Source organism: Polypterus senegalus, chromosome 13 (assembly GCF_016835505.1).
Source record: "Polypterus senegalus isolate Bchr_013 chromosome 13, ASM1683550v1, whole genome shotgun sequence".
Classification (NCBI taxonomy): domain Eukaryota; kingdom Metazoa; phylum Chordata; class Cladistia; order Polypteriformes; family Polypteridae; genus Polypterus; species Polypterus senegalus.
Window position 1 is genome coordinate 1,284,764 of NC_053166.1, and position 14,933 is coordinate 1,299,696.

Consider the following 14,933-nt stretch of genomic DNA (forward strand, 5'->3'; position numbering starts at 1 on the left):
GGGAAGACAGCTCTGAGATGGTTTGCTCTTGGAGTTCTTGATGGTGAGATGAAGGTGTGATGTTTGTCACCAAACCAACAGACCAGACAGTGGAAATGACGGGAGGAACATCACTGAGATCAGGGGTAAGGGTTAATTAGTAGGTCATTACAAGTCTAGAAGGTTCACCAAAGGAGCAAGACCACCTCACGAAGGAGGCAAATGATCCACTACAGGATGGCCATATGGGGTCTCGGGGATACCAATTAAGATTGGAAAAGATGACCTCATCACCACCCAAAAGTATCAGATGAAGACTGAAGAAAATGGGCGACCACCAGGAAGGGTCATAAAATATTTTAGAGACACTGAGCCCACTAAAGTAATAGAAGACCACATGGGTAAAGAAAAAGAACTAAATGACCCCAAAGAATGTCAAAAAGAGATGAAAATGGGCCCGTGGTAACCTCAAATGACTAGTGGTTATCTGAAACAGTCATATCTGGAGATTGTGGTGCCCACCCCAGTGTTCAGAGTGTCATCATCCATTAGGGTCACAGAACCTCCTAAGAGAGTAGGCCCTCCCTGTAAAATGGTCACCACTCAAAATGTCCAAACAAACTAAGAAATACCCAGAAAGGCCAATCAGGAGGATCATAAAATATCACCTACTGCCTAAAATAATCAATCAGGGCATGAAGAGATAGAAGATTTGAGAAGATGAAGGTCATCTAAAACAGCCACCCAGGGTCTGGAGATACTGGTAACTGGCCAGAATGGTTATACAAGTCATCAGAGTACAACCTGTAAACTGCCTGACTGAGGGGATAAGACTGTGGAGAGGCTCATCAAAAACAGGAGATGGGCCAGTAGTTAGGCCTGTGGTCACCCTAAAGGCCCAGGAGATATTTGTTAGGGTCATACGAGCAAAGGGAACAAGAAAGTGACAGCCTGAGAGCCATCATTTAGAGTCACTGCCAGGCATGACCAGTGGGTAAGGGGCAACACCACAGAGGACCAAGCAGTTACCTAAAGGATGGACGGCCGCCTGGGGTGAACAGCAAAATAGGTTAAGCAAAGCATGAAGTGGCCAGTAGGTCTTGTGTCCTCCTGTAGGTCCCAAGAGGAGATAAGCTCCCCCGGTATAAAGAGACCCTAATATGTGAAATGTGAATCCCACCCAACCCGCTTCCTTCATCCACTTTTTTTGCATACGTGACTGCCGTTGTACGTCCCCACTTGAACCAGCTTCCGATTTTGCAGATTCACAATGCTGTAGTTGGCATATTTTCGGTCCCCGTCATCATTGAACTCCACTCTTCCAGTCACTCCATCGGGATACTTGGAGGACATCAGGACTCTGTTTATGGGGCAGAAAAAAGAGAACAGCAGGTGAGCTCGAGGCGAGGGTCTTTAAAACATTGTCATCCCAAATGCAGGTAGAGTGGGCTGGCACCTTGTTGGCAAAGGTGTGAGTCTTTCATATGGTCAGTTCTGCTTTAGCCAGTAAGATCTCCAGCAACGTGTGCTGCACAACATCAAGTCTACAAGTCTGTGAGGAGTTCAGGACTTGTAGTGTTCAGGACACTGGTAAATGAGGCAGAGAATTCCACATGGCAGCTCAGAATGAAATTATAACTTATTTATTCAAAGATACACACCTGTATTGGAATACATATATATATATATATATATATATATATATACTGTGTGCACAATTATTAGGCAAGTTGTATTTTTGAGGATTAATTTTAATATGGAACAAACACAGTGCTATCAGTCAATCCAAAATGTTAATAAACCTGAAACCTGAATGTTTCACAACGGAAATGTGAGTGTGAACATCATCAGGGGAATACATATGTCGCACAATTATTAGGCAACTATTAGTGTGCAGATTTATTATGCAACTAAAGGAAAATGAAAATTTTCCCATCTCACTTGTTTCTTTTCATCTGTTATAGTGAGAATAATAAACAAACACCTCAAAATCTACAAATAAACATCTCTGACATTTCAAAAATCAATCAATCAATCAATGACCAATATAGCCCCCCTTCTTTCCAATAACAGTCATAAGCCTTTCCATTCATGGAGTCTGTCAGTTTCTTGATCTGTTGACGATCAGCTTTTTGTGGAGCAGTGACTACAGCCTCCCAGACACTCTTCAGAGAGGTGGATTGTTTTTCTCCCCCGTAAATCTAGCGTTTAAGAAGTGCCCACAAGTTCTCGATAGGGTTTAGGTCAGATGAGGAAGGGGCCATGTCATTATTCCTTCATCTTTAAGGCCTTTACTGGCTGGCCACGCAGTGGAGAACTTCGATGCAAGTGATGGAGCATTGGCCTGCATAAAAATCATGGTCTTTTCCTGTATCACTGTTTGAAGAAAGTGTCTTGAAAAACTGGCAGTAGGTTTGGGAGTTGATTTTGAGTTCATCTTCAATGCAAAAGGTCCAACTAGCTCATCTTTAAAAATACCAGCTCATACCAGTACCCCACCTCCACGTTGGAGTGGAGCTCTGTGCCATTACTGATCCACAGGTCCATCCATCTGGTCCATCAAGAGTCACTCTCATCTCATCGGTCCATAAAACCTTTGAAAAAATCTGTCTTCAGATATTTCTTGGCCCAGTTTTGACGTTTCAACTTATGTTTCTTGTTCAGTGGTGGTTGGGTTTCAGCCCTCCTTACCTTGGCCATGTCTTTGAGCACTGAACACCTTGTACTTCTGGGCACTCCAGGTAGGTTGCAGCTCTGGAATATGAAAGTACTGGAGGATAATGGGTTCCTGGTAGCTTCACGTTTGATTCTTCTCAAATCTTTGGCAGCTAATTTGCATCTTTTGTTCTCAACACGTTTCTTGCGACCCTGTTGACTATTTGCAACAAAATGTTTGATGGTTCTGTGATCACACACCAATATCTTAGCAATTCCAAAAGTGCTGCATCCCTCTGAAAGACTTTTACAATTTTTGACTTTTCAGAGTCAGTTAAATCTCTTTTTTGGCCCATTTTGCCTGCCTAATAATTCTGCACACCTTGATATAGGGTGTTGATCTCCTTAGGCCACACCCTCCCTCATTACACAAATACACATCACCTGACGTGCTTAAATCCAATAAGCATTCAAGTTAATACAGCTTGGAGTTGGAATATACGCATAAAAATGATGATATGGTCAAAATACTCACTTGCCTAATAATTGTGCACACAGTGTATATATATATATATATAATGTGTGTGTGTGGTCTACAATAAAAAGAATACATAAAACATATTGGTAAATGACACAAAACTCCACTAGATGTCAGTATTACTCAAATTTAGCACTAGCTTATCAGCAGTATGAAATCCAAATCAATAAAGTTTATCAGTTAACAGTATCAACAAACTTGTAGTAAAGTAAATTGACATAACAACATAATCTATTATTATTAAATAATTGCTGCATGTAAATAACACTAAGGCACATTCCCAACATACACTTTAAACAACTTTGCATCTTAACGTTGTCACACGCGTGTGCTTTGGAGGCAGCTAGGGGGCTTGAATAACAGTAGTACCATGCCAGACCAGGGGGTGGCGAGCTGCACTGACTTTCTCTCTCCGTTCTCTGCAGACTTTCCTCGGGAACTCCCACTAAGTGTCAGCGCCACCCAGGGGGTGTGGGATGGGGGTTTTGGGGCGCCAACCATAACATCACTTCTGTTCCTGTACACGCCTCTTTTCCTGGATGTCGCCACTTCCGGTCTCTACAACATCACTTCCAGTTCCGGTCAAGATGACGTCACTTCCGGTCATGGCCTTTAAAGCCGCCATTTTTCCAAACTAACGTCAGTTCTGTTTTGGACGATATACCATTCATAACTCACGAAAAAAAATTCCCATTTTGCAGCCAGGGATATTATATGGGTGGCTGACCCAAAACTTTGATGTTTCCTGTCTCTTTTTGTGACAACCTGTAACATACAAGCCAAACGCAAATGAACTCACCTCTGCTCATTAGCGCACACACTTCTTATTAATTCAGGACACTACTGACTCTTAGTTATTACAGACAAATAGTTCTCTATGTAGAAATGACTACTGTAGTACATGTGCATCTCTTTCGCTTTTTGAACATTCCATAATATGTGCTCTCGTGCATGCTGGGAATTGCACCTTAAAACGTGAGCCGTGTCTCTTTGTGATTGCTGTCTCTCTAACACTAGTGGTTACATAGACAGACATCATCCTGTCCTCGTGAATTAGGTTGACTCCTAGACCCCCTGCTCCCATTGCAGGACCACTCCATGCCATGACAGAATTGTCACAAGTTCTTCAGATGTCATTTTTGGAGCTGATTATCTAGAAGATCCCCCTACACCTGTACAAAAGCTACTCTAGTGCCCTCTGCTGGTTAGACTGGCAGATTTCAGTCTCTGGTCATAAATATGCTGACACTGAGCATATGACACGGGGCTGCCAAGGTGAAAACTACTCCTGTAAAACAGCTGCACTGGTATTGCTGTGGTTGGTACACCAGTAAGATGGCTAATCTAGTATCTTCTGCTATGCTCTCCTTCATTAGTGAGTTGACTTTTAGAGTCATCCTAGTACTGTATAAGGTATCTCCAGCCCATGGCAGAATTGTCACCAGTCCTATATGAATCAGTTGTACAGCTGGTTGCCTAGAAGATTCTCCTGTATAATAGCTAGCCTTGCACCCTCTGCTGGAAAGACAGACAGACCTGTGCTTTAATGAGTGGAAGACACTTAGACCTTAGCCTACAAGGTGAAAGTGTCGCAAATTACAAACACGACACCTGTATAACGGCAAGACTGGCATTGATTTAGTCGACACACCAGTATGGTGACTAATCTACAATAGTGCTCTCTGCTGGCTAAACTGACTGACTGACACTTTTTTTCCATGAGTGTGCTGGCTCCTAAACATTTGCTTCTGCTATAGCACCTCTCCAGACCATGGCAGAATTAGGTTGACTCCTGTACCCCTACTCCTTTATGCAGGACCTCTCTGGCCTACGACAGAATCGTCACAAGTCCTACATTTATGGCTAGAAGAGTCCTTGTTGCTACACCTGCATAACATCTCCACTTCCCCCCAGTAGAGGTTAACTTGGTAAACTTCAGGGTCTAGTCGTGAGAGTGCTGACGTTTAGACTTGGGCTGAGGAAACAAGGTGAGAAGCCGCAATGTGTCATTTGCATAGCTGCTAGGTTGGTCAAGTGGTGCCAGGTTTGTCAGCGCACGCTCCTAAAATCTCTCTCTTTCATGCGCTCTCGCTTAACTTTCTCGCTCCCTCTCTCTCTCTCTCTCTCAAATAGCACAGCCATTGGTCGCCCTGCTGTCACTTTACTAGTATGACAGCTAATCCAGCATTCTTGTCTGGTCAGTATGGGCAAATGTCGCCTGCTCTCACAAGGTGAAGTAGCACCTGGAGTCCAGGTGGACCTGAGCTCCTATTATAGGGTCTCCTAGCTGAATTACAGTACTGTATATCTTTTAAATGGCTGGTTTAGCCCCCTTCCACTGCTTCCACGCCTGCATGACTAATAGTCTATAGCACCACTAAAGGTCAGGTGAGGGTCACTCCTAAACCTACGATCCTGGACTCCAGTAGAGGTAAACTCACACAGAGCAACCCATAGTTGTTACAATTGTATGGCTGCTAGTCTAGCGGCCTCTCCTGGTTGGGTAGACAGACCTTCACCTAGACTGGGGGTCCTGACGCAGGCCTCCTGAGGTGAAAGTGTCACAATTTCCATCAATGTGCTCTTATGAGTGGACTGGCCCTTAGATCTGTGCTCCCTCTGCTGCAACTGTTAAGCTTCTGGTGAAAGTGTCATGACCAGTAAATGTGGGCATCAGGAGGCCCAATGCCTTTACTTTATGTTAGATAGAAAGATAGATAGATAGATAGATAGATAGATAGATAGATAGATAGATAGATAGATAGATAGATAGATAGATAGATAGATAGATAGATAGATAGATAGATAGATACTTTATTAATCCCAAGGGGAAATTCACATAATCCAGCAGCAGTATACTGATACAAAGATACAATATTAAATTAAATAATAATAAAAATGAAAAGAATTCAAATAAAATTAATGTTCGCATTTACTCCCCAAGGTGGAATTGAAGAGTCGCATAGTGTACGGGAGGAACGATCTCCTCAGTCTGTCAGTGGAGCAGGACGGTGACAAAAGTCTGTCACTGAAGCTACTCCTCTGTCTGGAGATGTCACTGTTCAGTGGATGCAATGGATTCTTCATGATTGACAGGAGTTTGCTTAGTGCCCGTCGCTCTGCCACAGATGTTAAACTGTCCAACTTTAATCCTACAATGGAGCCTGCCGTCTTAACAAGTTTGTCCAGGCGTGAGGCGTCTTTCATCTTTATGCTGCCACCCCAGCACACCACCGCGTAGAAGGTACTACTAGGAAGACTACTGGTAGTTTTTTTTTTCTGCAAACAAGCTGGCACCTAGACCCCCAGCTTCTCTTGCATGGTGTCTGCTACTTTTATGGACGATTTGCCCCCATTTTCCAGCCAGGAAAATGTCGTTTCACCATAGACCCTGTCATCAGTAATTCCCAGTCTATTATTCCGCAGCCATTACCCACATGCCATGGGCATCATGTACAGCAAATACTCCAACTATCTGAGGAGCCACAGCCTTATAATAGGCAGAATGCTGGCTGTCTTGACAGTCAACTCAGATGTCACCTGTTGCCTTTTATCTAAGCCCTTCTACCAGTCTGGGCAACAGTCACGGCTTGCCCCTTCCTAACCAGCCTTTTCCATACATGGTACTTGCCTTTTGAAAAGTGGTCCCGATTTCCAGATATTGGTGTTGCCCACACAGCCACGTGGCGGGTCGGTGATGTTCTCCTTCTCAAACAGCTCATGAATGGACTGTGCCACCACCGCCACGGCATCACTGATGTGAGCCGTCTCGTTCTTCCCATTGATAAGCTGAAGGCCAATCACTCCTGTGGGGAGAACGGATTGGTCAGCCATGACAGAGAGGCCCTCTAAGTTGCTGGCCAGCAAGTACTGAAAGTGCCCACCACCCATGGACAGAGGGTGGGCACTGAAGATGTGACAGCGCTGAACTTTACCCTCGGGGGCATAGTGCAGTGCCTTCCCGGAAAGCTCTCTCTCTCCCACCAGCCAAACGTAGCCAGAGTCAGTCATGTTGAGAGACATTGCTGCCCGGTACACGGTGGTGGCATCGTCCTCGCTGCAACAACAAAGACAAAAAAATGTGCTTTAGTGGGTCGATTGGTGGGCTTGCTGAGCTGGGTGCTAAAAGACTGTCCAACAATGGCGGCAAAAACTCAACTCAACTCAACTGCACATTCTGGTCTGAAACTGCTTATTAGAAATGCCAGGGCATCACAAGCTGGACAAAATCGTTTGGCACACGACCAGCCAGCCACCAACATTTCAGAGGTGGGGAGGATGACCGACACCCCTGGCGCTCCTGACTCTTAAATGTCCTCCATGGTCATCTGACTGATTTCCCTTCCTTGACCCCCGACTCCCCAAACACAAAGGGATAAAAAAACAGACTACCCCTCCCCCGCTCTGTTTCCCATTATTTCCCCTTTGGTTGCCCACAATGCCAACCACCTGAGACCCCTCATGTTTCAATTTTTTAATCTGAAGGGGACCTCCTAATTCTTTGACTTTGACCCTGTACATCCGACTGACAGGCACCCCCTCCTCCCCGACTCCCCTCCAAGCATTTGATTTTTTTTTGATGCCCACCTGGACGTCTGACCATTTTCCCTTCCCCAGCCCCTGACTCCTTGGTGGTCCCTCTAAGCAGCTATCAACTTCTTCAGACCCCAACCCGCTCTGTTTCCCATTATTTCCCCTCTGGATGCCCACAATGCCAACCACCTGAGACCCCTCATGTTTCAAAGTTTTAATTTGAAGGGGGCCTCCTGATTCTTTGGCCACCACCTTGTACACCCCTTCATCTCAGACACCAGACTCCCCTCCAAGATCTTCATTTGACTTTTTGAGACCCCCAACCCGCTCTGTTTCCCATTATTTCCCCTCTGGTTCCTTATAATGCCATCCAGCTGAGACCTCTCATGTTATAAGTTTTTAAACCAGCAGACACATCTCAGACCCCAGAACCCCAATTACCCTGGTCTTCCTGTCCATTGTTGCCCCAAGCCTGCGTTTCTTATCTCTCATGCCTGTTCAGCCCCTCACACACATAAAATGAAGACGAGCCCCTGACCATACAGACCCACTGATCTCCAAAACACTTTTGCTTCTGCCCCCGCATTTCCTGTGTAAATATACACCTTGACTGCTGGATATTGTCTTTCTTTAGACCCCCAAAACACAAACCTCTAAGCTACGATTCACCCCTTATCTGTAATTTCATGCTGTCTTAACTCAATGGGCTGCCCCTGTAATGATGTCCTCCTACAGCAAATCACAAAACACCTCCACATTAGGGGACCCAAACTTAGTGGGCTTCTTCAATCGCATTCTTCCAGTTGCCCATGACCCCCAGCTCCCCAGAATTTACCCCCAAAATGGACACACATGGGGCAATTTGTATGGCATCTTAGTGAATTAAACAGCTGCCCACAATTGAATGGCACCCCAAGCCCCCCAACCGTCATCCCACCCCCTCAATCACATCAGCCCTGTCCAGGTTAAGCAAGATTCGCCCAACCCTAACCAGTCAGCACTGTTCCCTTAAACGTTCCTGTATCCCGTGGTCTCACGTTATCAAACACTCAAATCCTCGCCTGTCACCTCTGCTGTCTCATGAGCCCCTAATCTAACCAATCATAGCAGACGAAATGCAAAAAACAGCAGACCACCCCTCGAGGCTTCATCAGCCAAACATCCCAAATTCCAGATCTCCTAGGTCTCATGCCCCCGTCATCCTCATTCCTCATCTCTTATGTCTGTTATCATGTCAGCACCCAGCTTTTTAATTTTAGCAGGCTGCGCCCCCAATGAGGCACCTGATCCCACAGTCTTACTGGGTTTCATAGCACCAACCCCAAAACTCTGTAACTGCTTCTGCTCAGTAGTTACCCATTAATACCCTGCCAGGGGTAAGGGGGTCTTTCAATTCAACATTCTCAGTCCATCAATCCCCAAAGCTGTTCATATTGTTCAGACAGTACCTCAAAAAACAGGAACTCCATCTCATGTTTCTTCTGTGTAACGTTAGAGGCGACCCAACCCAATCACCTCATTTCTGTTATTCTTTGGTGACATCCCCCAGTGGCCCCGCCTCTGACCCCTTCAATCCTGCATTTCCTTAGCCCAACCCCCAGAAACCATGACCCCCCCACACACACACACACACACACACACACACAAACACCACTCAATTCCTGAGATTCTTTATTTAAATTCACAGAAGCCTGCATATCTTCAACCATCCCATCTTGTTTCATTAGTCAAAAACCCTGGAGGCCCCGCCCCTTCAACCACTCAAAGCCTGTTTTTACATTCAATAGCACAGGAGACTCAGCTCTTTAACCACTTCAGTCCTGATTTTCTTTAGACCAGACCTCAGAGGCCCCACCCCCTGATCTACCTTAGTCCTGCCACTCTTTAGTCCAACACCCCAAAGGTCCCACAGCTCCACCCACCTTATCTCATGCTTCTTTAGTCTAATTCTCCAGAGGTCCCACCCCCCAACCAACCCAATTCTGCATTTCTTTGGTCCAACCCCCAAGCCCATATCCCCACCATTAAATTCCTGACTTTCTTCAGCTTACTGCCCGGGGGCCACACCCTAACAACTTCTCAAATCTTGCAGTTGTTTCATCCAACCCCATCCATCCCATTCATGCCTTTCTTCAGTCCAGACTCCAGAGTCCCTGTCCTTCTAAAATATTCAACATCTACAAAGTCCTGCAGCTCCACCCACTGTATTTCACATTCCATTAGTCTAACACTCCAGAGGCCCTGCTACTAAATATCCAATTTTGCATATCTTTAGTCCAACCCCCAAGGCCACACCCCCTACCTGCAGAATCCCGAGTTTCTTTACTTTAATCTCCAGAGTGCCCACCCATAACCAACCCAATTTTGCATATCTTTAGTCCAACCCCCAAGGCCACTCCCCTTACCTGCAGAATCCAGAGTTTCTTTACTTTAATCTCCAGAGTGCCCACCCATAACCAACCCAATTTTGCATATCTTTAGTCCAACCCCCAAGGCCACTTCCCCTACCTGCAGAATCCTGAGTTTCTTTACTTTAATCTCCAGAGTGCCCACCCATAACCAACCCAATTTTGCATATCTTTAGTCCAACGCCCAAGGCCACACCCCCTACCTGCAGACTTCTGAGTTTGTTTAGTTTAATCTCCAGATTCCCCACCCATAAACAACACAATTTTGTATATCTTTAGTCCACCCCCCAAGGCCACACCCCCTACCTGTAGAATCCCGAGTTTCTTTACTTTAATCTCCAGAGGGCCCACCCATAACCCACCCAATTCTGCATATCTTTAGTCCAACCCCAAGGCCATGCCCCCTACCATTAAAATCCTACTTTTTAAGGTTACTCCCCAGAGGCCCCACCAATAAGCAGCCCAATTCTGTGTATGTTTAGTCCAACCCCAAGGCCACTCCCCCTACCAGCAGAATGTTTTTTTAGGTTTATTGCCAGAGGCCCCACCCATAACCAACCCAAATCCTCATTTCTTTAGTGTAACACACAGAGGCCACTCCATCCAATCCTGCGTTTCATTAATCCAACCCTTCCAGAGGTCCCACTGTCTTGACCACCCCACCCTTTGTTTCTTTTGTCCAGCCCCTAGACGTCCTGGTCTCTCACTACAGCACCCCCTCCCTCCCCCATCTGACCCCAGTCACCCCCTTGCCCCGCCCCCCTGCACCCAGGGCTGACCTGGCAGAAAGGATGATGACTCGGGCCTCCAGTTCCTTGGCCTCCAGCAGCAGTGAGGTAACATTTTTGGATCCGGGTTCAAACTGCAGAACTTTCTCGGCCTGCGATCAGTGTGAGCAAGAGAGTCAGTGAAAGCACCTACTTACCGCAGACACATCCATGCTGTCTGTCACTAAAAGAGAAGAAGATCTTCAAGAGATGCGATTTCAATTCAATAAAGAATGTCATTGCTAAGGAGAAGAGAGTTCTGCACCGTGCATGCAAACTGAAGGTTATCAAGACTTGAAAGAAGGGCGTGCATGTTAGAGATAGAGGAGATGTGGGAAGAGGGAGGGCGCTGCTTTCCAAAGAAAGTAAAGAAAGAATGCTGCCAAACGGGGATCTTGGAAGTGTCTGTCCCACACGACCAGATTTCCAAAAAAGAAAAAGAAAAAAGGCTTGCAAACTAGTCAGCTTAATACATGCATTCCTTACACAAAAGAAAGAGAAAAAATAACGAAAGAATGAAAGAAAAACAAAGAAAGGAAGAAAAATCTCTCTCAGGTTTGGGCGTTCTCTAGAGAACAAATTATTTCAACATTCTCGATTAAAAAGAAAAAGAAAAAAAAAAAGTAAAACAATTGTCAACATAAAGGACGTGCTACCAGATCAGAAACATGTCTGGGTCGATGATGACTGTGTTTGACTGGTTTCTAGTGGCTACTTTGAATAAGATTGGTGGGCGGCGTGCATTTTCCATGCATATATACCTTGGGTCCTCGCTTGTTGTCATAGGACAGTTGGTCGAGGTTTTCATAGTTCCTGTTTTTATTCTGATGAATAATGTGCACAGAGAAAATATGTAGACACAGAAGAGTATTATAAACAGTTGAAAATGGTGCGCAGTAAAGCAATCCAACATCTCTCTCCTTTCCTTCCTTAAAAAGAGGAGCTCAGTAACTCTGGGGTCTGCAAAAGCGGCCATCGGCAACACAAGGCAATCAGTCAAGCAAGCAAGCAAGCAGGCAAGCGCCGTCTGTCAGCCCGCGAAACGCGCGTGCAGCGCGCAAAGGGGCGGAGTGGAAGCTCCGCCCCACGTGCGCCTCTACCCGCCGTTTTCTCTCCCCCAGCGGATTGGCTGAGCCGTAGCCCCGTGACTGGTGCGCGCTAAATTAGGAGAAGCGCTCCAGACGTCGTCAAGCATGCTGCCGATTTTGGGAGTACGTGCGAGGCCCTACAGATGATATTTCTAGTTTACCACGTTACTGTTACACATGGTAAGTTCAAGTCAAAGGCGCCACCGACTCATCTCCGGACCGCGAGCATGATAAAGGTTAGAAAGGCGACACAATGACACACTGCTACAATCGCGTGTAGAGTCGATTAGCTCAGTAACAGGCTGGCCGCGGCCGTTGTCTCCACTTAGGCGCCGTAAACACAAACAAAACTAGTTTAACTACCCGCTTTTTCGTGTTTGAAATGTTTCTTATCGATTTTACTCTCATGCATCTAATCAGGAAAGCCTCCGTAAGCGCGTCAACATGGTGGCCGAATAGCACACCAGTAGAATCGCCGCTTTAGAAGATGGCGACCATGCAGGGATCAAGCCCCAGTTTTACTAGGACAGCTTTGCTATTAGTTAAACGGGATTTATGGATGGAATGGTCTCCTCTCCCTTTGCCAAATTTATGTTCAATTCAGCATGCGTACCAATGACACTGTGTGGAACCGATCTTAAATAAATGTTCTCATTCACATTGGAATGTTTTCAACAAGTTTATTCTTACGTTGGCCTATGAACTAAAAAAAAAAAAAAAAATTCCCTTCTGTTTTGTCAGGTATTTTTGTGATTTCGCAAAGACACTATATAGAGTTCATCCATCCGTCCGTTTTTCTAACCTAGTCATCCATTTCTAAGCAGCACTGGGCACCACAGGCAGTAAAGCAGTCCAATGCATGGCACACTCATTGCAGCCATAAAACAACGTGTATAATCTGAAAGCTAATTGCCTCGTATTGTGTGAGTGGGGAGTTTTGTTTGTGTGTGTGTGTGTGTGCGCGCGCATCAGGAAAGGCACTATATGAAATGAAGGATAATACATTGAAGGCTTTGTGCAAACAGAGGGGGTATCTGCCATCGAAAACATGGTATTAAGCTAATATCAAAAGTTAGTCAGCTTCCCTTTATAGATTCAGACCCTCCATATGCGCCATCTCATTATCTGTGTATTCGTGAAAGGTGCTACTGTATATACAGCAGAGGGTCTTTGTGTGTCCGATGAACACGTTTACTTTCTTATATTCCACTTTGGAAGATTTTCAGAACTTATTTCACTTTGTAAGTAGTACTAGCGTGTTGTACCATGTTAGCCAGTAAAAGGTGTCATTTTGCTTGACTTGTCACTAGATGTCACTTTGTATGTAAGCCACTCCATGAACTAAAAGCTAACGTCCATCTGTTGTGTCAGATGTCACAAAGACACTGCATCCATCCTTCCAATTCCTAACCTACCTATGCAGTTCTTAGCTCTACTGGGCATGAAGCAGGCCACACTGGTTTGCACCCTAAAACAGCCTTTATACTCTGGAAGCTCATTGCCTTCTCGCATGAGGATTTCATCTGAGAGTTTATGTGTGTGTGAAGAAAGGCACTATAAGAAAATTAAGGGTAATAAACTGACTGCTTTGCACCAGTGGGACGTATTTCGCCATCAAAGACATGGTTTTAAATTACTACCAAAAGTCAGTCAGCTTCTCTTTTCAGATTTAGACCCTCCATATGCACCTTCTCGGTATCTGTGTATTCATAAAAGGTGCCATATACAGCAGAGGCTCATCAGCTCACGTTTTATAATCTGTGAATTTTGTTTACTTTTGAGTATCTTGCAGGGCAAAATCATGACAAAAGTTTGGATGCTTTATATTTATTTCAATTTGAATTGAAGTTGGCATCATCCATTATTATCTAAAAATTAGCCCTTTTTGTCATGTATAGAATTCCTGAGTAATTACTCAATCAAACACAATGTGGCCTAATGGTCATGTTGGTGCACCCCATTTGCTTTTTGTTGCACAGTTAAGCTTTTCGGTAAGTGGTCCTAACTCCAGGCTAAAGTCCTTTCTGTCTCACTGCCCCTTGGAGCCTGGCATCTGTTCAGCATGGCTACCACTCGGCATGAAGATGTCTGTTTTTAGCCCACCATTTTCTTCTCTATGATGCCAAGTGCCCATTCAGGTGACAAACCCGAGAAGCTCTGCCATCTTTCAGCAATCCCAAACACCCTTAACAGGGTCCATAAGTAAAGCTCGAGCTGAACGTGATGCCAACATTTATGCGGGTACTCTGTACATTCATGCCGTCGACATACAGAGATAACCAATTGGCTTAGGAATATCGCAATATGCACACGATTTTTAGACTCCCCTGAACTGTGATAAATCTACGAAGCGCCTTCTCTACTGTCTTCAAAATGACTCTCCGCGATGTCACCTCCACAAAGATGCTAAGCGGACGTGTCACCATAAATCAACCGTTTAAAACAGGACACACATGGAACAGCATGAGTGAGATATTTCTTCCACATGGCGCATGGGCGGGACACACTGCGCCGTGACCTTTGGTGAGACACGTAGACAGGTGATATTGACACCCAAAATTAACACAGGGAACACAGACGAACCTCGGATCTTAAGAAAGACACATCTGGAATACATGAGACACACACATACAAGGTGGTGTACTTCTCGCAGCCGAAAAAAGTACATCCACAGAGGGGCATGACGTCCACATCCGATGTACCGTTTTTTTTTTTTTTAAATTCCGGCTTTGGTCCCCATAATTAAATTAAATAAAACGCAAATCGGATATTTCTAAGGCAGCATTTGAGGGGATGGAGTGTTAATCTGTCCAGCTCCCTGGGGTGCACAACAATTGGAGTCAAAAGACAAATGAGATTCTAGCCTGTTATGGATGTGAAGCGTCTGGGTGGAAATGTGCAAGTGTCCCGTCACCATTGAAACCCAAACCTCTTGATGGCCCGCTCCTTTTTCTCTTGATTGAGC

The 14,933-nt window shown here is 45.2% G+C and overlaps 1 protein-coding gene across 23 annotated transcripts in view; it reads right to left on the bottom strand.

Annotated features, from left to right (window-relative positions):
• LOC120542371 (glutamate receptor ionotropic, NMDA 1) overlaps positions 1-14,933 on the bottom strand; it is a 75,076-nt gene that overhangs the window by 39,160 nt on the left and 20,983 nt on the right. For 18 of the 23 annotated variants that reach the window (XM_039774781.1, XM_039774803.1, XM_039774779.1 and 15 more), the window contains exons 4-8: positions 11,642-11,704; positions 10,893-10,993; positions 7,108-7,229; positions 6,804-6,978; positions 1,195-1,339 (exon numbers count right to left, since the gene is read on the bottom strand). In XM_039774781.1, the coding sequence (XP_039630715.1) occupies positions 1,195-1,339; positions 6,804-6,978; positions 7,108-7,229; positions 10,893-10,993; positions 11,642-11,704 (606 nt within the window). The remainder of the gene's footprint in view (positions 1-1,194; positions 1,340-6,803; positions 6,979-7,107; positions 7,230-10,892; positions 10,994-11,641; positions 11,705-14,933) is intronic. The other 5 variants (XM_039774789.1, XM_039774787.1, XM_039774793.1 and 2 more) reach the window with 1 other exon arrangement.